The sequence below is a fragment of the Mchenga conophoros genome, linkage group LG10 (genome assembly GCF_057382185.1).
Source record: "Mchenga conophoros isolate Kocher_MC1m ecotype Shallow Benthic linkage group LG10, M_conophoros_male_GT1.1, whole genome shotgun sequence".
NCBI classification, from domain to species: domain Eukaryota; kingdom Metazoa; phylum Chordata; class Actinopteri; order Cichliformes; family Cichlidae; genus Mchenga; species Mchenga conophoros.
The window spans coordinates 19,559,028-19,583,816 of record NC_140535.1 but is presented as its reverse complement, the minus strand read 5'-3'; the positions used below and the strand labels follow the sequence as shown (position 1 = coordinate 19,583,816).

At 41.4% G+C, this 24,789-nt stretch overlaps 1 protein-coding gene across 1 annotated transcript in view; it reads right to left on the bottom strand.

Annotated features, from left to right (window-relative positions):
• Positions 1–22,791, bottom strand: part of dchs1b (dachsous cadherin-related 1b) — an 85,424-nt gene extending 62,633 nt beyond the window's left edge. Inside the window, exons 1-4 of the mRNA XM_085289156.1 lie at positions 22,279–22,791; positions 8,382–9,227; positions 8,100–8,297; positions 5,913–6,686 (exon numbers count right to left, since the gene is read on the bottom strand). Coding sequence (XP_085145282.1) covers positions 5,913–6,686; positions 8,100–8,297; positions 8,382–9,209 — 1,800 coding nt within the window. The 5' untranslated portion in view covers positions 9,210–9,227; positions 22,279–22,791. The remainder of the gene's footprint in view (positions 1–5,912; positions 6,687–8,099; positions 8,298–8,381; positions 9,228–22,278) is intronic.
• Between the last annotated feature and the right edge of the window lie 1,998 nt (positions 22,792–24,789).

Below are 24,789 nucleotides of genomic sequence, written 5' to 3'. Positions count from 1 at the left end.
CTACAGCAGACACTTGCTTATGCTTAATATAATAAAATCACATAGAATCACATTAGATCTACTCTCCATTCGAGAAACAGTCGCTACAAAAAACGTCTGCAGAAATAACACCAGCTAAATAAAACCAGAACTCTTGGATTATGACACAATTTGACACAAATCTTGCCTCTGTACACCACCACAGTGTATTTTAAACTAAACAATCAAAGTGTGATTTAAATTTTTTTGGCAAAAAACAGCATCTAAGAGTGTCAGAACCATAATCAGCTCTTTTAACTCACCCAGAGGCTCTAAGGGGACACAACAGTACTACACAATAAATTCTAACATCAGCAGGCTAGCACCTTCACAAAGGCAATACTAGCATGTCGCTGCTAAACAGGGATCATTTATAACATGATCACCATTCTAGTTTGACATATTGTTTAATTATTATGCTATTACAGCTAAGGTTGGTGTTCAGGTCATTAGATTTGTATGCATGTGGTCAAAAACCAGCGTCCTGGCAATATGAAAGCTTGACCCAGTGATACCACTGTATGAAAATTCAAAACATCAAATCACAAACTGATCCAACAAAGAATATGATTGAGTAGCATCAAATTTCAAATGACATCTATTCCATGTTTTTTCATAGAAATAAATTCTCATTTTTGGGCTATAAAGCAAGCAACACCCACAGTCGTAGGGCTGATCTTTTAAATCACAACAACTAGATGCTTTACATTTTAATTTAAAGACAACCCCAACAATCAGATGGCCCCCTATGAGCAAGCACTGATGACTGATTAGGGATGAGGGGAAGGAGAGGGGACAAAAGACACACTGTGGCAGTAATCAATCTAATATATTCTGCAAAAAGGTGTCCAACAAAAGAAACCCTTGGGGGTAGCATATAACATTTATAAAACCAGATAACCTCCCCTGAGTTCAGACCTTAGAAAGTTATTACTACAATAATTTTAAGAAATAAAGCCCACCTCTTTATGCCAACAGTTTACAGGCACAAGTCGAAAACCAAAATGGATTTTCTTCATGGTATCTGAGCCTCCAGTAGCAAACAGGTGACGAATTCCGAGTGAGTGTTGATGGATGTTATGAGAATAGTTCACATAGCAGACACACCATCCTGATCCCTCGTCACACACATCCTGTCAACAACGCCGGCAGCTGAGAGACGTGTGACTCGGAGAGAGAGAGGCCGAAAGAGGCAGAAATACTGTACCAGACAAAAAGCATATGAGAAGAGGGGCCAGCTGTTAACAGCATGAAACGATTCACCAACTTTTCAGTCTCGCTCGCGTCTTTGTGCAAAACCCTGCATTTGTTGTCGACTATCACCTGTTAAATGCAAATTGTGGCATGTGATGACAGCGAGCGCTGAAAACTCTTCTCTTTTTCCATTCAGCTATTGATCCAAGTAAATTCATCACACTGACAGATTAATCAAAACGCCCAAGTCACGGGCGAGAGTTTCAACAGGCGCGGGCCTTATTAAAGACCAGCTACTGCTGTGCAAGAGCAAGAGTGAGGGAAGACGTCAAGCGGACAATAAATTTCATCTTCCTCACACTTTTTCAAGCTAAATAAAAAACTATAGTGTGTTTTGAGACTGGGCTGGAAAAGGGGAATGGGCTCCAAGTGGAAGCTGTGGTTTGTTCTGGCTCTGGTTTCCATGGGGGTTAGATTCAGCGCAACACCAGCAGGAGACTGGGAGACTGGTTTGGTGTTACAGGAAGCTTATGCTGAATACCTTCCTGCCTTCAGTGAGTCACAATGTATCTCTGGAGCTATTGCTATTGGTTTATCAAATGTGATTAGTCTCAGTGTGGATGTGTGTAAGCGTTCCTTATAGAGGCTGAATAGAATTTAGCTGTGGGATCTCTGACTTTGGACTTCACAACAAAAGGGCTGATTGCTCTGACAGATAGACACACTGTGTTTGCTTAAGTGGTTTTCTGGTAGGTTCAGAAAGACTAACTCCACCTGTTAAAAGAAACCTCCCCCACCTATATGTTTTTCACTTAGTTTCGGTTACCTTCAAAGGCATGCCCATATGTGCTTGTGTGAGTTGCTGTGACAGCACAGAAAAAAGACTCCTGCCAGCTGATGGATTTGAACTCAAGAACTTCTTGGTCTCAGGTGATGGTGCAACTACCGCACAACTATGCCTCAAACAATGACCCAAACTTCTCAAGCGTGATAGGGCAATATTAAACGACAGTCACAGAGTCATATGGTGGCAACATTCAAATTACATTTTTAACAGTTTGGGGTACTGGATCCACCTGACTGACCTGAGACATCTAAAATTTATTCGGGAAAGCCTTAAGGAGTTGGTGTTACATTATTTTGTAAACTAAGTTTTCATCACAGGGCGTTACCCTACCAGCGTGTTAAATTTCGATGCTTTGTCATGAAGCACGCAATTGCTGTAATTCAAAGATATATTGTCCAGTCTGCACAAAACTTAACAGGTTTGATGAGAGTCGTGCGTCAAACACATAGTAGTAAGAAACTTTTAGAGCGCCTCAAAGTGGAAACAGGAAATGTTTTATATTGTACTGTACTGTATGCACCTCAAAGTGGTCTGAATGAACTTCAGAATATTTTGGTGTCTAAGCCTAACAAAAAGTGTCCACTTAGGAGTGACAGCGTTTTGGATTAGTGAGACTGTCATAAAATCATCATGTTCTCAGTTGCCTGAAGCCAGCAGCTCTAATTTTATAACTCGAGTTTACTAAGCAGATTTGTACTAGAGCGCTGTGGTACTAGAGCGCTTCACTGCTTTTGTAGAGCAATGCCAACAAGCCATTTCCCATCTCTTCATATAGTACATTTCCCAGAAGAGCACATCTGTGTCTGTCTGGATGAGTGTTTTTCAACAGCCCTGACCAGGAAACCACATGCTGAACATCACAGGGGAGATCACCTGCTGAAAATGAGGTCACATACACATACACAGACATACTGGATGACATACGGACATGCGCATACTCGTATATACACGCACAAAAAAAACTTGTGCTTTCCGCTTTGTTGTTTTGTTTTTAACTATCGAAGCTAATTTATCTTTTTGTTTTGAAATCATCATTTCACTTTTATTTAATTTGGACTTGATTTGCTTTATTCTTTAATCAAAGCAAAGCATCAATTCGCTGATGTCAGTTGAGGCTGTTTTGGAGCTACGACCAGAGTGTGCGTGCTACTGCTTGTGAGATTAACAGTGCCTTTCCAGCAGTCAGGTTATGCTGGAACTCAGCATGTCATTGGATTTGACAGAAGCTCTGCAAGGAACAACCCACACAGATGGGAAAAATGCTTTAACTCTGAAAAACACAAATTTTAAACGAGTAAGAAATCTGAAAGTAATCATATGCACTCAGTAGAAGTAGCAGTCATTCAGAAAGAATGATGACATGAGATCAGATGATTTCAGCGACCTTCACATGCAAATTTTTAGTTTTTAAGGACTAACTTTGCTTGCTTTTCACCACCAGTTACAATCTCCAATGTTCTCATGACCTTTACCTTCTCAGGTTGTGAACCCGATTCCGGCGAATGTGTATGCTACACACTCGCACACACACAAACACACACAGCCACTTTTTAACCTCACCAGCCTGGGAAATACTTTAAGGAAGCTGAAGAAAAGGAAAGCGAGGAAACTGAGAAATAAATAACCCCTTTGTGTCGTGGCCATATAAACAGTGCAGCACATTACAGATTACTAGAGTGGCCAAACTGATAAGAAGCTTCCTACACACTGCATGTACTATATGTGTGTATGTGTAGGTGAAGAGTGAGCGAAAGCAAAATCAACCTATGGAGAAAGATGTAACGAGACAGAAACAAGGGAAAAACTGGGAGAAAACAAATGACAATGAAAATAAAGATATGACAAAACAAAAAGCAAATTGTGGGACTCAGGAAAGACTGGAAGAAAAGCAGCATATAGAACGTTCTTCATACATGTCTCCTGATAACACATTTCCTTGTTTAGATATTAAACATTAGTTGATTTCCCCCCATTTTTAAGTGTCCGAAATCCAAACTTAGCCAGCCAGGCCAGCGTAGTAATTCCAAACTCCAAACAGTGATTGCTAAATATTGTAAATATTTGTACAATTCTGCCATTGTCTTGACTGTGCGGACCGTGACAAATCTCACAAACGGCTAATCTGTGCCAAATAACACCGCAAGAAAATATGTAAACTGAATCCAAGCAGGCCAGCTGACCCAAATCTCGACTTTCCCACTAGCTGACAGTGTAAAAAAAAATGATGCTAGTAAATCACAATAATTAAATGATCAGTTCAAAACAAATCTGGAACAGGATTCATTAAGCTATGATGTCAGGTCTCAGATTATTTCGTGCGCTTGTGTGTCCATGTTGCACTGGCCAAGAAAAAAGTTAACACCAGCTGCCATTATACTGAAAAACTGCAGCTCTTGTGGGGAGACTCTCGCCTGGAGTTTCTCGGCACAGATGAAGCAAGCATTGAGGAACGTGCCGGAATGACTAAATCAAACCTTATTCAATCTCTCTGGCACACTGGAAAACTACCCGTGATGTCTGGCATGGGATTAGCCTGCACCTAGTGCCAGAATAACTGCCGGCTAGGATTAGAAAGAAAAAAATCAGTAACAGTTGATTACAACTGTTGCAACAACTGGAATGAGGGTCTAGAGGGTTCATTTAGTTGGTTAAGGGATGTAATAATGCAAAAGGGCAAGCTAACTGAGGACAAAGTACAGGGTTCAGACAAAATCACCGCCTGGATCTGACTGTGAAAACATTTAAAGGTTCCATCTGTGCATTTCTTGTTCTTTCTACATATCAATCCCTCTCTCCTCTGCTGTTTTACTTCATTTACATCTTATAGTCCTCATTACATTTCGTCACGTCTCATGTCTTCCCAAAGGAGCCAGCCCATATGCCAGCTTTTCCAATGCATGGTAAGTGAACCTACAAGAACATGAAACTCTACTAGTCTTTCTGGTTTTAATATGGCACCAGAGCCTTTTATTAGAATCTCAGTGGTGTTTTAGGCCCAGCAGTGAGCTATCTTAAAATTTTTGAAAAAGGGGTGGGGTGGGGGGGGTTCTGCCTCATGTCAAAGCGTTTAAAACTGGCTTGTAAAATCTGCTGGTCTGATCTGTGCACGATGCCATGTTAAGACCTTTCTGGAAGACAATCTAGCTCTCCTTTTTAATCAGGCGAGGTCCGCCTCATATATGAAAGCTGCTGAAATCGTGACGAAAACAAGACAGTTAAGCCGAAGCCGATACCAAGGGCTCACCCCACATTTCTGGCTAAGTTACCATGGCAATCCTACGAGGTGAGAGAGAGGACACACCAGAAGAGAGTAAATCTCCTCAAAGGAGCTTCAGGAATTCAGGTAAAGACTCCCTCCCTGCTTTTCTTTTTCTTCTTTCTGTTAGATATAGTTTCCCTTTAAATGAGATCATTGAATATCCCAGACTTTATGAATCACATCACAATGTGTCAGTGCTTCCAAGTGCCCCATCCATTGTGAAGCAGGATTTTGAGACTGCTTTTCACTTCAGACGTGACTTTGATTTCCAGACCACTTTATATTGATGTATAAATCAGGCCTTTGCCAGGGGAGTAATCATAGTGGGTTTTACGGGGAGTGTGTTTGTGAAAAGAGAGAGGGAATAAAGAGATGAGAGGACTGGGAAGACAGTGAATACTAGGTTTTGGCTGCGTAAGTAGGACAATAGTTTTGTGTTCAACACACTGCAAGATAGAGCTCTCAAAGAATTAAAAATGTCAGTTCCTCTACAAAATGAAGACAAGTAGAGAGAAAAATAGATAAAAGATTTATAAGTTAGAAGGAGAAGCAAAAGGCTGAAGAGAAAACTTTCTCTGTCAGGGTTTCTCCTACCTCTAAGAAGCAAGTCCCCGCTGGGGTGTTTTCCTTGATGGAGGTATTGTAGAAGTTGCTGGAGAACACCGGCGTGTTGTCATTAACATCCTGCAGCACAATGTCCACTTTCGCTGTCGATGACAGCGGCGGGCGTCCGCTATCCATCGCAACCACAGTCACACTAGGCGCTGGCTCTGATTCAAAATCCAGAGCAGTTGCTGTGGTAATGATCCCAGTAACTGGATCGATCGAAAACCAATCAGAGTGAGAGTTTTTGCCCTTTAGCAGGCTATATCGCACATCCCCATTGGGGCCCTGGTCCTTGTCCCTGGCAGTAACCTGAAGAACAAAGGATCCAGGATACACAACCTCAGGAATGGTTTGTCTGTACGCCTGCTGGTCAAACAGAGGGGGGTTGTCATTGACATCAGTCACCTGGATGGTGAAAGAGGACTCTGCTCTGAGCGGGGGTGTGCCAGAATCTGTGGCCATCACCCTCAGGTCATACGAATCCCGCTCTTCTCTGTCCAAGACCTGGTCAACATATATAAGGTAAATGATACTGTCCTTGGTTGTAAGAGCAAACTTCCCATCACCACCCTCAAGAGACACATTGACGTTGGCGTACTCTCCATAATCTGGGTCGGTGACAGATATCCGAGCTACATATTGGCCAGGCTGGGCTCCTTCTGAGATTCTTGGAGAACCATCCTCACTGAGGAAGATGATGGTCATAGTAGGCTGATTATCATTGTAGTCACGGACATGAATAGTCACAAATGCATTGGTCACCTGTGAAAACAAGTTATAGGATTTAGATAATTCTTCTACTGGGAATTCATCAGCGCAGCACAAGTTCTTCACATTCATTATATTAGTTTGTACTGTTGGTATGCTTAAATCGACTATTTAAGACTAATTTAGGCTAAACATGTTAGTGGTCAGGAAAACAAGCTCCAGCAACACTTCATCATGTCACCACGTGTTGACACTGATGAAGGCTACAGACTGAAATGTGTTGGTCAAGCAATAAAGTTGTTCTTCATACTAGAGGTGCTACTAGGCCTACAGTCACTCTTCTAAACCAAAGTGATGGAAAAACAAATTAGCTTTGACCTGATGTGTCATGGTCCTGGGTCTTTTGACCCAGCGTTTTAAGTTTGAGTTTATTTTGTTCATTAGGTTATGTAAGTTCATTTGGTTATTAGACTCCTTGTGTTTTCTTCCCCTGTATTTAAGCTTCCCCTCACCCTTCGTGTTTCATGCTGCGTGTCTTATGTTATCAAGTTTGTATTATTATGCCTAAGTGTTTCTAGTTCTTATTATTTCCCCCTCAGTTTCCGACCATGTTAAATCTCCCCTGCTCTTCATGCGTTTCATGTCTGTGTCTTACGTTGTCAAGTTCTGGTTGTCGTGTCTACGTCTGCATGTTTCCTGTTTTATTTTGAAAAGGGGTCTTGTGTTCTGTGCTCATGCGGTTAGTTTTACTCTTGCCTGTGCATCATTATGTTTATCCTAGTCAGCTGTTTCCTCATGTGTCTCCACTTCCCCTAATCACCTCCTGTGTATTTAAGTCCTCTGTTTTCAGTGTGTGATTGTCAGGTCGTCTGTTGTCCACGCCATGTTTCCTATGCCATGCTTCCAAGTTTCTTGTCTAGGTTTTTCTTATTGTTTGTTTAGATTTCCCAGTTTAGGTTTGTGTTAATTTTGCTTCAGTTTGCCTTGCCCTTTGTTTGTACCTTTTCTACCAGCCATATTAAACGGCTCGCCTTTGTTAACATTTCAAGTTCTGTTCCCTGTTCCTTGGAGTCTGCGTTTTGGGTCCTTTTCTCAATTCATACAGTCTGCCCTCGCCAGACTGTGACATGATGATGGTGATAGAGGAAACTCAGGGGATCACAAATCCTGAAACAGACTAGATAGCAATGCCATACAATATTTGTCTTAAAAAAGGTGAAACCAACCACAATGTGTCACTAACATTCATCGTCTGGGAACCACAAAATTGAATGGAACCAGCGAGGAATCCATGTCTAGATAATAATGAATTTGGACCATCAGTATCAATCAATAGGATTCGTGCTCTTTGCGGCTCATTAGCAATTTCTATCTAATATAAGTATATAATACGATATGCTACAACCTATTAAACACACTGCACGGCTTTGTTAATGCACTATAATGAAGGGGCCACAATGCAGTTACCTCAGGGTGGCTGGCATTATCCCTGGCCTGGACCACCAGTTCATGAACCCTCTTAAGCTCATAGTCCAGGGGTTTATTCAGAGTGATGACCCCAGACTTTACATCAATGACAAAGTAGCATTCAGGGTCACTCTGACGTCGGTTGATTTCATAAAGCACCAACCCATTATCACCTTCATCCTCATCTGTGGCAAACACCTGCACAGACAGCAAAAACAAAATCCTGATGAATGTGGAGTCAAAAACATTATTTTAGAACCAAATTAGAGCACAAAAACTAACCTGAAGGATACTGCTTCCCTGCGGGAGACTTTCAGAGATAATAGAGTGGTATCTGCTTTGATTGAAGACTGGCGCGTGGTCATTTATGTCAGTCACAGTCACCTCCAGGGTCATAGATCCCATCTTCCTAGGTGAGCCCCCGTCAAAAGCCTCTATTACCAGGGTGTACGATGAGCGTTTTTCCCTGTCAAGCAGTCCATTGACTACCAGGTCTAGATATAGCACCTTGTTAGCACCTCTCTTGGTCTCAAGTTTGAATGTCTGGCCTACATTGCCCTCACGAATAGCATAGCCTTGGGTGGTCAGCTGGTCCTTGTCTGCATCGGTCGCTGGCTCCAGAGAAAACCTTGTGCCCACAGCTGTGTGCTCAGGGATCTTAAGAACAGCACTCTTTTTTGGGAACACAGGTGCGTGGTCATTGATGTCGTTGACAGTGATTGACACTTCAATAGTGACCCCGATCATTGTAACAGCAATGAAGCTATAGTGGTCCCTCTGTTCACGATCCAGACGGCGTGCAGTGGTAATGATGCCTGTGGTCTCGTCAATATTGAGGTCATTGCTGACACCTGTGCTTTCGTGGTCCGAGATGAAATAAAGACTTGCAGTTTCACCAGGCGGTAACCCAGCACTGATGTCCCCAACAATGGTCCCTGCCGGTTGCTCTTCATCCAGCTGGAGTTCTAGTGCACCGAGAACAGTTGTTGTCTGGACCAGAACAAGGATGACACAGAAATAAAAATAGACCTTCTGATGCCAAAGACGTGAGCGCACACAGGGTTCACTGACCCAAAACCTCCCTCTTGACCCTTTACTTGTTATCGGCATGGCTGGGTTCTAAAACTCCTGGAAGAAAAGAAGAGAGGGAAGACAATATTAGCCACAAAAATATGACTTTTTAAAAGTGCAGGTATATTTTATGAAACCTGAATTGAGCAAGTGTACAGCGCTTTTCATTCGCTATTGAAAATTCCCTCTTGAAAATTCGCTGTTTTGCATGAAACAAAAAGAGAATGTTCATCTCTTTTTTATTTTCACTGAGTATGTATCTTAAATCCCCGCATGACAAGGTGCTAACACATTTATAGTGGTATAGAACAGATATTAAAGACACTGCCTGATGAATTTCAGCTTTTTCCCCATAAAATAGATATATATAACATTTTAGACAGAAGTTTCCAGCTGGATCTGGAAGCACTGAAAGAGCATGACAATGGACGTCTGAGTCTGTCCAGGATCCACAGTGGGTGGACCAAACTGAGGACAGTCATAACTTATAATTATCCACAGGATAACAACTTTTATCCACTCTGTGACAATATCTTAAAGTGGGCAGAACATAACACACTGGGAATTAAGATCTGTTTGTCAAATATTTTATAGATAACACAGATCAGAACAGCAAATGCTTACAATAACGCAGAAAGCCTGGGAAAGTATGCCTATAGCTTAGCCTCTTAGCCTCTCTGGTTCCCCAAACTTTAAATCATGCACGCTTCCATAAAGTATCCTCCTCATGCTAATGCCAAATCAATGGAAGTAATGATGAACAACTGTCCACAAACCCCTGCAGAGTCACACGCTTCTTGCTAGCAACTGTTTATGCTTAGCCTCTTGTGCCAGAAAGCGGTATGGTGACATGTCGACAGCAGGAACCTTAATCACAAGATTTTCGAAGTCAAACTAAAACTCACCTGACAGTGTTTTAAGCTAACCTGCGGCATAACCACCATCTGGTTCTTCCAGCAAGTTAAAACAAACACCAATAATTATCTGCAAATGGAAACTGACCCAGTTTTGACACATACTTTTGCATACTAGCATAAAATCCTGGAAATACGCTCATAAATGTTCTGGCAAGTTTAACCGAACAAGTTTAACTGGACTCTCACGAGATAGATGCACGTTTTACCCCTTGGCGAAGTCTACAAATATTTAGATTACTTTCAAAATGAGACCAATTGTTTATGCACGTTTCACTCGTATTTATAAGGGAAGATTTATTGAGCATATAACTCTTCAAAACATCCTGCAATGAGGAGAACCGTCCAGCCCTGACACAACTCATTCATCACACTTTTGAGACCAGAGAGATGATGCTTTAACAATATTCTACGGCGATCTGAACATTAATGTTTAAACTCTCTGCAATGTGAATGATTCCTGCCCCTGTTGCTGTTAAATTATCAAAACTATAAATGTGCGATGCAGGCAAAAGGCCAGTAGCAAACTAGAGACAAGTTTTCAATGGCGGGCGGTGGCCCTTGCTGGATGGCCATATTCACCAAAAAAAATCACTCCCATAGTGCATGTATAATCTGGACAGTTAACTTTAGGAATGTCTTTCACCTCTAGAGAAAAAGCCAGCCTGCTGCTGGCTGCAGATTTCGCACATACATTAAACTAAAGAATTCATAGTCTCACACACAAAAGGACCATACACTTACCCTTTTGAATGACTGCTATCTCATATACAATAATCAGAAGGAAATGAGTTTCTTGCTAGTAGTTTAGATTTACAAGTCTCCTTAAAAACTTTTAAGTATGCATATGACACAAATAAAACATAAAACAATATTTTATGTGATGAATCCTCGTGCTATCATCCACTTTACCAGTCTTTCTACTGACTCTGACCTGCGGTCATTTATGAGGCCTCTGAGGAGGAAAGATTAATAAAGGCTATAGCTCCACGGGGACTGGGGAAGGGGACACTGATACTGGCCCCTCTGACTGACCCCTACATCTGGTACAGACGGCTGCTCTGGACAGTTGCTGCACTCCTACACAATGCTCAGGCTGAGCACATGTCTCCACACAAAGCCCTTCTTTTGTTGTCTCTGTGTTTCAAAGTAGTTGTCAGTGTTTGTGTCTGTCTGAAACAAGACGAAAAGAGAGGAGAGAGAGAAGTTGAAAGAGGCCTGGGAGACAATTAGGGGTGTGATGATAAAACAAAGCCTTTTAACTGCAGTGAGGGAAACTCAGAGTCATAGCTTGGGCCTTTTGAGACGTCGCTCTGATGAAATTAACTCAGTACCATAACACAGCCATTGAGCAGACCAAGGAGAACAGCATGAAAAGAACAAAGCAGAGACGTGGAAAAAGCAGATTTGGAACACAATAGCAAAAGTAACATTCATTGCAGTTTGCTTTGGCTTGGCAGGCCTGTTGCCTTTAGAGACCACTGGACTGTGCAGGCAGAACTTATGATGTCAGAAAGGGTGTATTCCAGTCTTTTTACGTCTTTTCTCTCTCACTGCTTCAGTTGAGTGTCAGTGAAAGGTAATATTGATGAACTGATCGCATGGCTGCAATCTGTCACTGTCAATGAGCAGTCTGTCCATGACATCATCTCCACCTTTGACATGGGCTGCAATACACTTGTGTTTGCTTTGGACAACACGAGCCGACGAGGGATGGAGAGTGCAGGGGCTAAAATAGAGCTCGTATTGAAAGTACTCTGGCTTTAACAAAGAGTCAGCGGAGTAAAAGATAATCACCTGATACACTCCCTCTAGTGGCTCTCTTTAAAATTATGATGAATTATGCACGGCCAATTTAAAGAGGTTTGGAATTTCTCCTAATCTTAAAAAAAAACAGAAAAGTAAGACATAAAGGGGTTCAAGCAGCACAACAAGCAAGATTCAACCTGTCTGCAGGCTTTCATGTGTGCATGACATGTGCATGCAAGCAGTGACATCATCTGTGTGCGACCACATTGACAGACAGGGCAGACCCTTAGGGCTCCACGCAGTCTCAGCCACATTATATCTGGCATTGCACCCCCATAATCTCCTTCTGCTGTGTGCAGCCCTCAAAGCCTCAAATGCATGGGCCTCCGCTCTTAAGCGCTGCAGCCAAATAATAGAAAACCATAGCGTTTTCTATATGTGACCATTTAAAGCAGTACGGTATGTGCGCGAGGATGTGTGTAAATGTGTTTATACTATCGAAACTCAGTTGTCAGGAATAGCTTCTCCACGTGCGGTGCCATCTCCCAATCCCTTGCATGTTCTACTCCTCCTCCTCCTTCCCTCTGTCCGTTCCCTCTAATGTATTTAGCAGATCTGGCTGGGCACGCCATAGTTACGCTCAGCCAAGCCAAACAGGACTCAAAGTCACAAAGTTCCAAGTAAAAACAGGCTGCTCTGTATCACCGATATCTATGCCATCTTGTGCTTTGATGGAACAGCAAAAGGGTTGCATTAAGCTGGTTTCTCAGTGGTTAAAGGGTAGGGCTTTGCCTATAGATACTTGTCACTTCTGGAACTGCTTCCGTGTCACTCAGAACACTGGTCAAACTTTGTGATTGACAGTAAAGACAGAAAGAGAAGAGAATAAAAGGAAAAGGTTTCATGCTGTGTCAAAAGTCAACAATAAAATGTGCCACAAAGACAGAACACTGAATACAACCATCTTTTTGCATTTTTAAAACCCCATCTGTTAAAATCTAGTGTATCATCAGGCACAAGACCTGCATGCTTGATAACCCCAACATGGCAATGCTCTGGTTTGTAAAAGTATGACAAAGCATTTTCTATGCAAGTATACGGTTACATTTAAATGACTGAGAATGAAAGGTTAGGTCAGTTTGTAGTGAAACAGGCTGCAGCGGTCTGCAGTGCCAAAAAAGCTTTGTGGGACAAGGGAAGGAGGGCTGAGTCTTGCAGGGGGTATAGGATGGAGGAAAGCTTTGTTCTTCAGTTTTCATGTCACTTGGGTTGTGTGTATGTGTGCGCGTGTGTGTGTTTAGGAGCACAAAAACAATGACTGCTGTGTCCCCTTGAGTTGCCTTGCCATGCATATCTGGATATAGACGTCCTATTTCTAACCCCAGTTGTCACCAGCAGTAGGCACATGTGCGTGTGAGCCGTCTGTGTGTCTTTGTGCATATTACGTGTAATTCCCTGGCTCTGCTTTTACTTTTCCTCAATTTAAGAACCTACACTAAAGGTGAATATCAATTTCAATTCATTTCCACAACTGAATCAACCCCCACCCAGTGATTCTGAAGGATAACAGCACCAGGCTCTCAGACAGCCAGACGGCCACTGTCTGGAAAGTTGCACACACACTGAAATATACATGTTTGTGCTACACCAAAACACAATCAATATTAATACTACTACTCATAGAGCGAGTTCATGACTGTGTCATATGACTGGAGTACATCACCCAAGGGATGCATGTAATTGTAAAAGCGCTCACAACCAGTGAAACGCAGCCTAATTCCAGTGTGAAGACTGGTAAGCCCTTAGTAAGTACATTTGAATTAATTATGCTGGAATAAGAACCAGTTCCTTGGCACTCCTCTGCTTTAGACGTCAGTCCTAATCCATCCACAACCAGATAGTGTAAAAAAAGTGAAAGAGAACGTGCTAAAACTGGTCGGGCGTTGGTCTCCTGTGGATAGTGTCATAATTCATCTCACATATCTTATTATAATTTGAATAAAATTTCTGACTTTTAATTCTCTTCCTATCAAATTGTTACTAAGAGCTAAAAGCTCAATTACAAACTCTCTTATAAGGACTCATTTATTACACATTTATCTCAACTTTATGAAAGGTTTTGGTTTGTTTTTTAAATTTTGTCCATAAAACGTTGCTCTGGAGTTTGATTTTATCACCTTTTTCCTATGTCGAGTGACATGAGCATGGCTGCAGAGGGTGGGCAAGGGGAAGTGAGTTCACAGAGAGCACAGCGGTCTGTGCCAGGAACCTACTGAGAATAAGAATGAAGTCCATAATCTGTTTTCATTTGTGGCTTTCATGCCAAATCAAATAGAAAATGAAAAAAGTTCAAACAATAGGCTTTCTGATTGAGGATGTAAATATAAGAGAAAAAAAACTGTCTAATCCAAAGGTATTTGGAAAGTTAGTTATTTGCCTCCACACTCTTATTTGGATATAAAACCATGTCATGACTTATTTAAAGGTGCAATCTGTAAGAACTTTAAAATAGATTTTGAAAAATGAAAACACAGTTATTGTTATCGCCAGAATGTGAAGACTTAACAGCTACGAAGTTATGACAAACATGTGCAGTGCTGCAGAGATTTCTACTGAAGTTAGCATGTCAACCAGTTAGCGCTGGTCCAGGTGGGCTAATGAGTCAATGTAGCACTTGGTCTGCTTTCAGTCCAAAATGAGAGAAAGGAGCACCTTCAGACAAGGAGACTGCATTTCCCTTTGCTAACACATGAATGTTTAAAAGGAGGCTACCCAGTCTGGCTTTTATACTTTGTCTTTCTTGAGTCTCACAGTGCACAGCCTACATTTGAGCCAGGAGAGAAAACAGCTCCATTCACACGAGAGATTGTCTGGTTGTTGGCGATTTTTCTGTGTTATTGTAGACTTTTCACCTTACATTATCAAGTGCAATTTGGCGTGATATAAATAAAATTGAATTTAATAAAATTCACAGGTGACACTGGTGGATCGGAGATAGCAGTACTCAAAAAATGATTGCTTATTCTCTTTACCAAATAGTAATAGTATCCAAATCTTAAAACATTTGGATCTGGCTCTACATATATATACTTTCTATTTTGCTTTGTTGTCAATGTATCAGGTCACATCCCAAAAATACACTCACACACACATTCTTCTATGAGCTGGGGCAGAATAAAACCAATAACAGCTCTTGGGAATCACTGCCTAGCTACATATTCTGAGCATTACTTAGACTTACTTATCTGTAATTGTGCTAAATTCCTAGAAGTCATTACTGGCTAAAGTTACGAGTCCATTTCAATTTAGTATGCTGCTCCAAAAATAGACAAGTTACGCTTTAATTTTTGCACATTACTACTCAAATTCTTACTTCAATGGGGATACCAGCTGAAGCAAAAAAAAAAAGACTGCAAAAGACATAGAACTCTGCAGCACCAAGATGACAATTCAAAGCTAGTGTGATGACTCAAGATTTGTTTATTTACTCTCACAGAGGCTGTCAAGCCAGAATGCAGACACACGCAGTTACAAACTACACCAGGTCCCCAGTGACAAAACGTCCTAGATTTTACCGGCCGACAGAGAACGGCGCCGTGCAGATGGAAAGAGCAGAGAAAGAAAAGAAAATAGAGATGCAGCAGAAGAAAAGTTTGATTCAGAATAGGATTTCTTTAAAGAAAACTAAACAAAAAGGTTAGTGTGAGCGAACGCACAAATGCAGACTGACATGTACACACATAAATAATGTGTACCCTGTGGACCATCTGTGAAGCCATGGAGCAAGTGAAAACACAGCCGGAGCTGCTTCGCTCACCTCTTAACCTTCAAGGCCAAGTGAACGTGCAGTGAGCTTAGCTCTTCTGATGAATATGTGTGTTTTTTCTCAAGGTTTTAAAGGTTTTATGAAAAGTTTTTTCAAAAAAGAGCAGCATAAGAGAGAATTCAGTATGAAAATAAGACAAAAGACAGAGGGGGAAGAAAGCAAACAAAAAAGATTATGTGGTGAAACGTTTAATAAAGTGAAGCAGCAGCTGCCACCTACATCACTCGCTGCCCCTCACCAGCAGAGCATGTTTAATATCCCATATGGGCAAGCTGTCGAGCTGAACCTTATCCATGACTATGTCAAACAATATTACACTGCAGGTGAAATGAAAAAAAATACCATGACAGGAGCTCATGCATTCCTTTTTTTTTATTCATGGTTTGCATTTTGAGCTCTGTACGTGAGAAGAACATCTATTTTGTCCAGTGAAAAGAAAACAGCGACTGGAAGCAATTAAACATCAGGAATTATTGTTGAATGTGGAAGACATTAAAATGTAACAACAGCTACTTAATGAGTCCATTTGGTTGCATAATGCTCTAAACCATAGTGCTCGGTTACAGAAATATTGTTACACTGGAAGTTTTTATTCATAGTTTGTATGTTTTATTCATTATTTCTGGATGTTATTATTAAGTAAATCCATATAATTACCAATCACTGTACACTTTATTATGTTTAAATGAAAACCTGAACAAATAAATTCCATTGTTGATTTATATATATCTGTGTCTATCACTAACACCCACACATACTTGTGAGAACACTTCATTGACTTACTTTAATTCTCTAGAGGCTTATCCTAACCTTAAATGCCTAACCCCGACCTTTAACCCCTCTTCAACCCAGTCGTAATTCTCGGCCTAAAACTTTAAAATGAATCTTAAACCTTCTGAGGATTAAACCTGGTCCCTGTAAGGGAGGTGTACAAGGCAGACTTTTGTCCCAACAAGTGATGAAGCGCAGAGTGTTATATCAGAAGACTCACAGAATCAGCTAATGAAGAAAAGATGAAGAAAAAGAGGAAAAGTCCAAAGACAAAACACCCAGCTGGTAGCCAAAACATGGTTAGTAAAAGGGAAACGGCACACTGTCTTGCAACTTAAACATACACAATGAGATACACAAGTGTGCGAGTGCACACTTTAATCTCCTTCTGTATTCCATCCAATGAAATCATCAGAGACATGGCCTAACGGCAAGCCAGGCACAAAGTCGTATGAGGTCATGTTATTGTTTCAGAAAACACATAAATACTAATCATGGTGATAAAAATGTTTTGTTGAAAACCTTGCCAGCTATCAGAGCAATTTCTTAGGGTGAAGAAAGGTCAGTATCTTTGTTAAAAATAAAAAAAAACAACCTAAAGAGAGACATTGAACTTTCTTTTCTGGCGACTTATCTGGGAAACTATCAAAATGTGTAATTACTCATCTGTAGCTGAGGACAGCGCCTTGGCCTATAAGTTATTAATTTCTCCATCAACTCTTGGGCTGGTGGTGCGCCGGCAGCTGTTCTCCAAAGAAAATGCCTTTGTATCATGTTTCTCCATTATATTTCTTGTGGTAAGCCTGGGAATTAAAACTGTCTATCTTTTGTTTTCAATTTGTTCAACACAGTTGAACAGACATCCAAACACATCAATTATATGACGCTAATACGACAAAATTAAACACTGACAAAAAAAAATCTGATGAGATAGACAGCTTGAGGCTTCAATAGAAAGCTTAATGCATGAAGCTCACTCTTTGACATAAAAGTTAACAACAGACAACATTTTTCACAACCTTCAAGGCTGCTTTTCAAATTTTTCAAACTTCATCAAATTCTCATTAACTGAGCTCAAAATCTTGTAAATGGTAAATGGACTGGTACTTATAAAGTGCTTTTCTAATTTAATTGAGCCCTCAAAGCACTTTATGCTACCCTTTATTCACCCAATCACACACAGATTTGTGAAAGGTCCTTTTTCAGAGGTGTGTAAGTGTGTGCAAACGTCTAAAATTTGCACATGCACTCACACGGATGCTTCAGGGGCCGCTCGGGGTTCAGTATCTTGTCTATGGATGCATTGATGCACAGACTAGACTAGACAGGGATCAAACCCCCGACCTGGTAGATGCCCCACTCTACCTCCACTCCCACACTCCTGCACCTTCTACCTAGGAACCGTCTACTGATGTGGATCCAGATTCCTTTTCACATAGTTCACATATAAAAAGTGTCTAAGTTATCAAGAGCCCCAAAAACTTTCTTCCCAGCCAACTTTTTTTTCTTCCCTCCTTTTTGTTCCAAACCGCCCACACACACATCCAGCAATGAATCCCTTAGCTTGCATAACACATTGCTTCACCTGAGCTGCGATGCCCTATACAGCTCTCAGCTCGCCGCAAGTGTTTGAAGTTACCAGAAGCTCAGATCATCTCACTTACTTCATTAAAAACACATGAGACGCTACACAGACAGCTTCTCTCTTCTTCCCCGCTCGGCGTGCTTGACTCTGAGCGCAGACACTCCTTATCCATAAAGTGCTCACATGGGCAGGAGCCAGTTACCGCATTTCATTCATCTTTGTTCAGAGCCTAAATTCATCCCTTCGTGTGTCTAATGAAATGAATACATCACTTCATTCCAATACATGTGAGTAGAAGTGGAGCATTTGCCAGTACTAATCATCTCCTCACTGAGGGAGAATCAATAAAACAATCTCAGCAGAAATCTTTCTGCTATTATCTAAGGCTACAGTGCTGCAAAGATAACAAATTACGTAACTGCCACTAATAGTGTTATACACATATGTACATGAACGAAGTTTAAGTTTTGGACTGTTGAGTATTAGAATATTGGAAATTATAGAAGGGTTTTCTAGTAGTTTCTGACAGATTAAATGGTTACTGTGTTAGTTAAGAAAACAGCTGAGAGATTAATTGCTAATTGCAAATAGTGATTAGTTGCTCCCCTAATGAGAGATCTCAGCTATAGCCACACACTTACTTTCGTGCACACACGCATGCATTTACCCATTCATCTGCTACAACAACAAGGCACTCACATTTCCAGTGGTCTGGCCACACTTCTGGAAGTCAGTGTCACACCAACTTGAAACTTGAGACAACATAAAGCTTTAGAGGTTTCCATCTGCAGCTTCAATCAGGAATATAGCAACCCATTCAAAGCAGTCAGTCTTCTAGGTCTTAATCATGAATCAGCTAAAAGCCACTCAGTTTATGGGATAATGTTTGATGTTGAATTTTAAGATGAGAGTGTAGCAAGGTAATGCATTTCAAGCTTAGCGCTTTGGTAAAGTAGGGAAACTGGTCCAAAAGCCATGCAGAAAGCCTCTTCTTTTTTTCTCCCCATTTGTCTGTAATCTTTCATGTTCGGTTTATCATTACAGTAGGATCCCCACTGCCAGGACAAAGACCATGAATGAAGACAGCAGTTCAAAATATGGGTTTCAGAACAAACCAAAAGCTCAGCGTCTGACAGGAGAGTCAAGCCATTTCCTTTGAATGGTTGAGACTGTCCTACAGTAATATCTTCTCCAGTGCCACAGATAAATGGATTTTCATTCCATACATTGAAAGGTAAGATCTGTATTTCCCAAAGAGGGACAGACTACAGAGAACTCTGAAAATAGTTTTCAGTGTGAGCTCAAAGATGAGGCAAGACTTTGGATGACTGACTAACGGGGGTTTGATGAAGTTATGAAGTTTGCTAGTATATTCATAAGATAAGCAAGTCTATGACCACACAGTGGGAAGAATAATCTTGTACTTCATAACTCAAAAATGATCTTCCGCAGTTGCAGCAGCAAGAATGCGGCTGTTCTACACAGAACTGTGATTTTCATTTTGGGTAATCCATGCACATGTAAGCCAGGATTTAAAGTGGGAAAACTTCACAAATCATAATGATAACAAGATGACCAACTTGGCGATTGTAGCTGTTAATCAAGACGTGGGATTATAACAAAGAACAATCGAGGAGTAGTTAGCAGATGAGACTCCTGATCAGCAGAAATCTTGCTTCTAACTCTACTAGTAAAGCTATTAATAACAGTCTGGCCTTCCTGTGTGGATGGTGATGCAAACAAGAAGTGACTTTCCAGGAAAACAGAGCTACTCCCTCACACAGCACTGCAGCCTACAACTGCTTATGGTCTACACCCTCCGTAATAAATTAAGATGGCATTAAAGTCCCAAAATATTGGGTCTTTGGCTTATGTTATGTCTACGATGGCAGACTGAGAGGTAAATAAAAACACCGACACAGTCTCGAGGCAGCAGCAGCATGCAGTGAGTAAAAAGATGGAGGGTAAATATTTAACACACGAGCTACTCATCGTGGAGCCAGAGAGAATGGAAACAACCTTTGCTGTTTATGTTTGTGTTTGTGTTTTGCTGGCTGGTAGTGCGTCTGCATCATATTTGCATACCTGAGAGAACACGAGTCTAACTTGGCATTTATCACGTGTTAGGGTTTGTTGTGTATTTGTGTGTGAGTGTGCGTGCAAGAGGAAGAGTTAGATGGAGAGGAGTCTTTGAGTCACTTTCCGATATTTGTGCTCAGACACTGATTTCACATGCTTGAGAAACAAAAACCCAGGAAAAAACAGTTCTGGGATACAATTAGATTTTTTTTTTTTTGCTTCAGAGGCATCATTTGGATGGGGAAGATATTTTCAGTTTTTCTCACTTCGCTCTCCCTCATTGGCAGCACTTGGTGGTTTGAGATGATGAGCTGAAACACAAAAGATTTTACCCGCTACAGTTTTCTCTGCAATACTGTATGTGTATTGTTTTCGCAATCTTTTTTTTTTTTTAAATCAGACAGTGAGAAAAGAGTTATGGGATTATATCACGCAAGTAATGAAACCTGACTGGGAAAAGAGCTATTTTTCTTTCTTATGTGGCTTTTGTGGGAGTTGCAAAGAGGACAATGGTGTATACAGTACTAACAGAATTTCAGTGTCAATGTGGGTGGCAAATGCACAATTTGATTACCCTATGTATTTCAGGGTAAACTCCCAAACATTGCTTGAGATTTGCAAAAAAGGAATAAAGCGGTAGCTTGGACAATCCCTTAAGGAAGAGCATTAGAATGAACAAGGAAAAAGAAATTGATGACAGCTCAAAAACTGAAATAGAACAATATTTGGCTGTATGTCAGTGTGATTCAGATGTAGGATTTCAAGATTGAAGAAACAGAATGAGCCCCACCCAGCATCAAATTAAAAGCTAATCCAGCCTCCAGATATACTCCTCTTGCATCAGGGAGCATGAATTTACCAGGACGAGATAAAAACAACTGTGAAAATAACCCGGGTTGTTTAAAATCCTTCTCCTGCGAAGAAGGATCTGTTCTGCCGAGCAGCTGATGTGAATAATTATAAGTTGTTAGTATAAACTGAGGCTCTGCTCAGTTGTAGCTACTAGTGGCACTAGATATGCATATGGTTCCTGTTAGAAAAATGTCTTGCTGCACGCCTCATCACTCTGCAAGAAACCAAACTCTTGCTGTTTTTATGCAGACCAGAGGCTGTCTCTGAGGTCAGTGTACTGCAAGGCTGGAGCACATGGGACGATGTAAGTGGATAGTGCAATAATGCAAACATCAGTATCCCCTGCATGCAGCAGAAAACCAAGTGCCGAGGAGCTCAGTGGACACCAGATATGACTGGAATAAGTATTGTGGTTAGGAGTTCAAATATGCCTGTGGGTTCCCATTTTTAGCTTTTGGCCATGTAAACATATACAGACAGAAATGGCTGAAATAACAACACTTTTATGTTAGAGGGGGGAAAAGTTAGATTGAGTCAAAATCTGTTTGCCGCATAACAAAACTGCCATGAGCAGTCCAAACTAAACTAAAGTATACAGTCCATGTCTACTGAGAGAGTCCAGCTCCAGTCTGAGGTTCTGTTTTCATAATCAGAAAAGCAGAAATGAGGAGCTACAGCAGCATTTGCAGAGCAGACCCTATGTGTAAGGCACACATAGGGTCTGCTGCTCAGTGGTACACAGCAATATTTAAAATTCTTTCCGCTAGTGATGCCTTGCGGGCATTTTTCATTGTCACACCAGTTGGTCTCCCTGAGAAATACTTTTAACAAACGCTGACCCACTTTGTGCACTTCATGGTGTTTCCCATTAAGTGGTTCTGTCGTCCCTCCAAAATAAAAAGAGTAGCTACTCTGAGCCTGCCAACACTGTGGAAGAAACCACTGACTTGCCGTTACCAGCTCCATAAAGCGTAATTAGCTTGTGTGGTAGTCGACCGGATTGGCCGCTTTTTCATTTCAAATGGGGATGAATCACTCTTTTTTTCCATCCTCTCTGACTGGGAATCAATAATCAATATTAAGTTACAGTGCATCACTGTGATGCGCTGATCTTGTGCTACTTTTGAGTCTCTCTAGTATAGCCTTCCACAGCACAGTACAGAGATCAGCTATCAGCCCATGCACGCAAGGTGCAGATGCAGGGTGCATACCCCTCTGCATGGGAAACCACCAGCCTCCTCCCAGTAAGAGACTGTCTGCCTGCATTTATTCTTTATTCTTATTCCGTGAATGAGACACCACTGTTTAGATAAGTAAAAAGCGATCACTTACACTCATCGGACCCCCGCTGCTCTGGATGTGCACCCTGGATATCCCCTTCACAACCTGATTAGTATGCAAACGGGTTTCCAGTCCCTCACAAACGACAGACAATCCGCCAGGACAGAATCTTGAATGGAACCTTGCTGGCCAGCTGGACTAGGCTTTTTGATGTTCCATAATATCAACAGAAAACGCCAGTAGTGCTAATTCCACAGATGCTCTAATCCCGCTGACCGACAGGTTGGGTATTCCACAGGGAAGGGTTTTTATGCGTCTCCGTCCCCGAGAGTCAGGTGAGCGCGTTTGGATCAGCTGGGAAGCTGCACGGCTTCTTCACTATCTGCAGCAGAAAGGAGACGCTTGTGGTCCTCTGCACAGTCTCTCGTTGATCTTCAGTGTTTCACTTTTCGCTTCTCTCTCGCTCCCTCTCTCTCTCTCTCAGCATCCAGTCATTGAGACACGGTGCTTTTTGGATGTGTGTCTGTGCGTGTTGAGACAGAGTCGCTTCAGGGTACAGTGCACCTCACCAACCGAAAGCCGAATCGTCCGCCACAAGGCCCAGCCCCCTACTCAGCTCCATACCCTCCTCCACCTCTTCCTTCCTCCTTCACTTACTTGGATTGCTAATTTATTCGGGTAGCTACACAAAAGGGGGGACAGACGTGAGGGAGGCTGTGAAATACAGTAGGGAGGAAGACTGGAGAGCAGACTTTGGTGCCCCCCAGCTCCGTTCAGTGGAAGTGGCCAAGTCTTTGAAACAAAGAAGCGCACCATGCGCCATCAAAGCACTAGTCATTATGCAGGTCCCTGTATATATTTTTCCATTTTAACCTTTCTGATCCTTTTTATTAATGACGAAAAATTAGAATCATAGCCCATGTGATAGTGATTCGGGAATGCGGCGTTCTCATGAATATCTAATTGTACTAGCATTTAAATTCCAAGTTTAAATGGTAATAATAAAATTATTATAGTTTACAGTTAAATAAAATGACCAATTACTTATATTTATGCAATTGAATGACACTTTTACACTTCACAACAATGCCTTAAATCCTTTTTTTTCATATGGGAGGAAATACTGTTACATATGTAACCAAATTTATTTTTTGAAGTTGTGTTTAGGGTAATTGATGAGATTTTACAGGCATCTTAAAGCTTGTGACTATAACCTGCAGCAGATCAGGCTGGGCTGAGGTTCAGACACATATAGACCACACAACCATCACCCATGCATGTACACGCACACACACACTACTAGAATCAGCAAGATGAGAGTCATTCATCACCCCAGATTTTAGGTCAAGCCTCTACCTGCATCACTGAAGCAGAGCAATGGAGGAGAGGTAGATGAGGGAGAGCTGTGTCGCAGGAGAATGTGTGAAAAGGGGGCTCGTGGGAGTGGTGGTGGTGTCAAAGACAGCAATCAGTCAGTCCCCTCTTGGTTTAGGAGTCCACCAGAGATAGATGTGTTGTTGCAGTCAGTATAGGGGAAGTGGTACTTTAACATTTTTACCACTAAGTGCTATATTTAACCACAGCGAGTGGGACATGATGGCCAGACACCATGGACTCAAACCCAGTGAACTCTACAACAGACCCAATTTACACTAAAAACTGTTTGGTTAATGGCTAAAGCAGGCAACAGTGATTTATGAAACACAAACAAGCATAATCTCCCCATATTATGATGTTTGTCACTTTGTGATTGAACCATAAGTCATGACAGTAGTGCAGTGTGCTAACGTTAAAGTATTATCTTATACCAGAGGGAAGGAGAAGAGGACGAGAACATAAGAAATTCACCTATCACATTTTATGATGTTGTTTGAGTGTTAGGTAAAAGAACCAGTTGATCCCGTGTAAAAAAGAAATGTATTTTTACCTCCTGGCTGAATCCGAGGCCACAAAATCACTTGAACTGGATATGACACGGGATATAAAAATCTATAAAAACAGGCACAATTGTTGCCTGGAAGTTATGAGCTCAGTACTTACCATGCTGGGTTTGAAAAGCATTACCTGGCAGAAAAGCTCTGACAAGTTTAAAAGGTGCAAAGTCGTGAACGGATCAGACAAAGGTTTGCTCGCTGAGAATTAACTTGAAACTGTTAGGAAAATGATACTGGTGGCTACTGGGCAACATATATGTGGACACAAATATGTGGGTTATAAACCACTATTGACCAACCAAAGTCCAACTCTACTGTAACCATATTCTAGGTGTTTGTGAGTGAATTCATTTAGCCTTGATTCTGCTGCATGAACACTTGCCTCAGCCTAACAATTACACAGCTTTAACCAAGAGCAGATGGTTTGGGTGTGACACTTTTGGTGGGACTCACCACCATGGTGGAGACCACTGCGAGATTTACGTCATTGCCACACACGTTCATAAATGTAATATCTCAGTCAAATACTGACACCCACGTACGCACAGACACATACTCCTACATGCAAACATACATTGTGACCATGGAATATCGTGAAAGGATTTATTTGGCTCCTGTGTCTATCCTG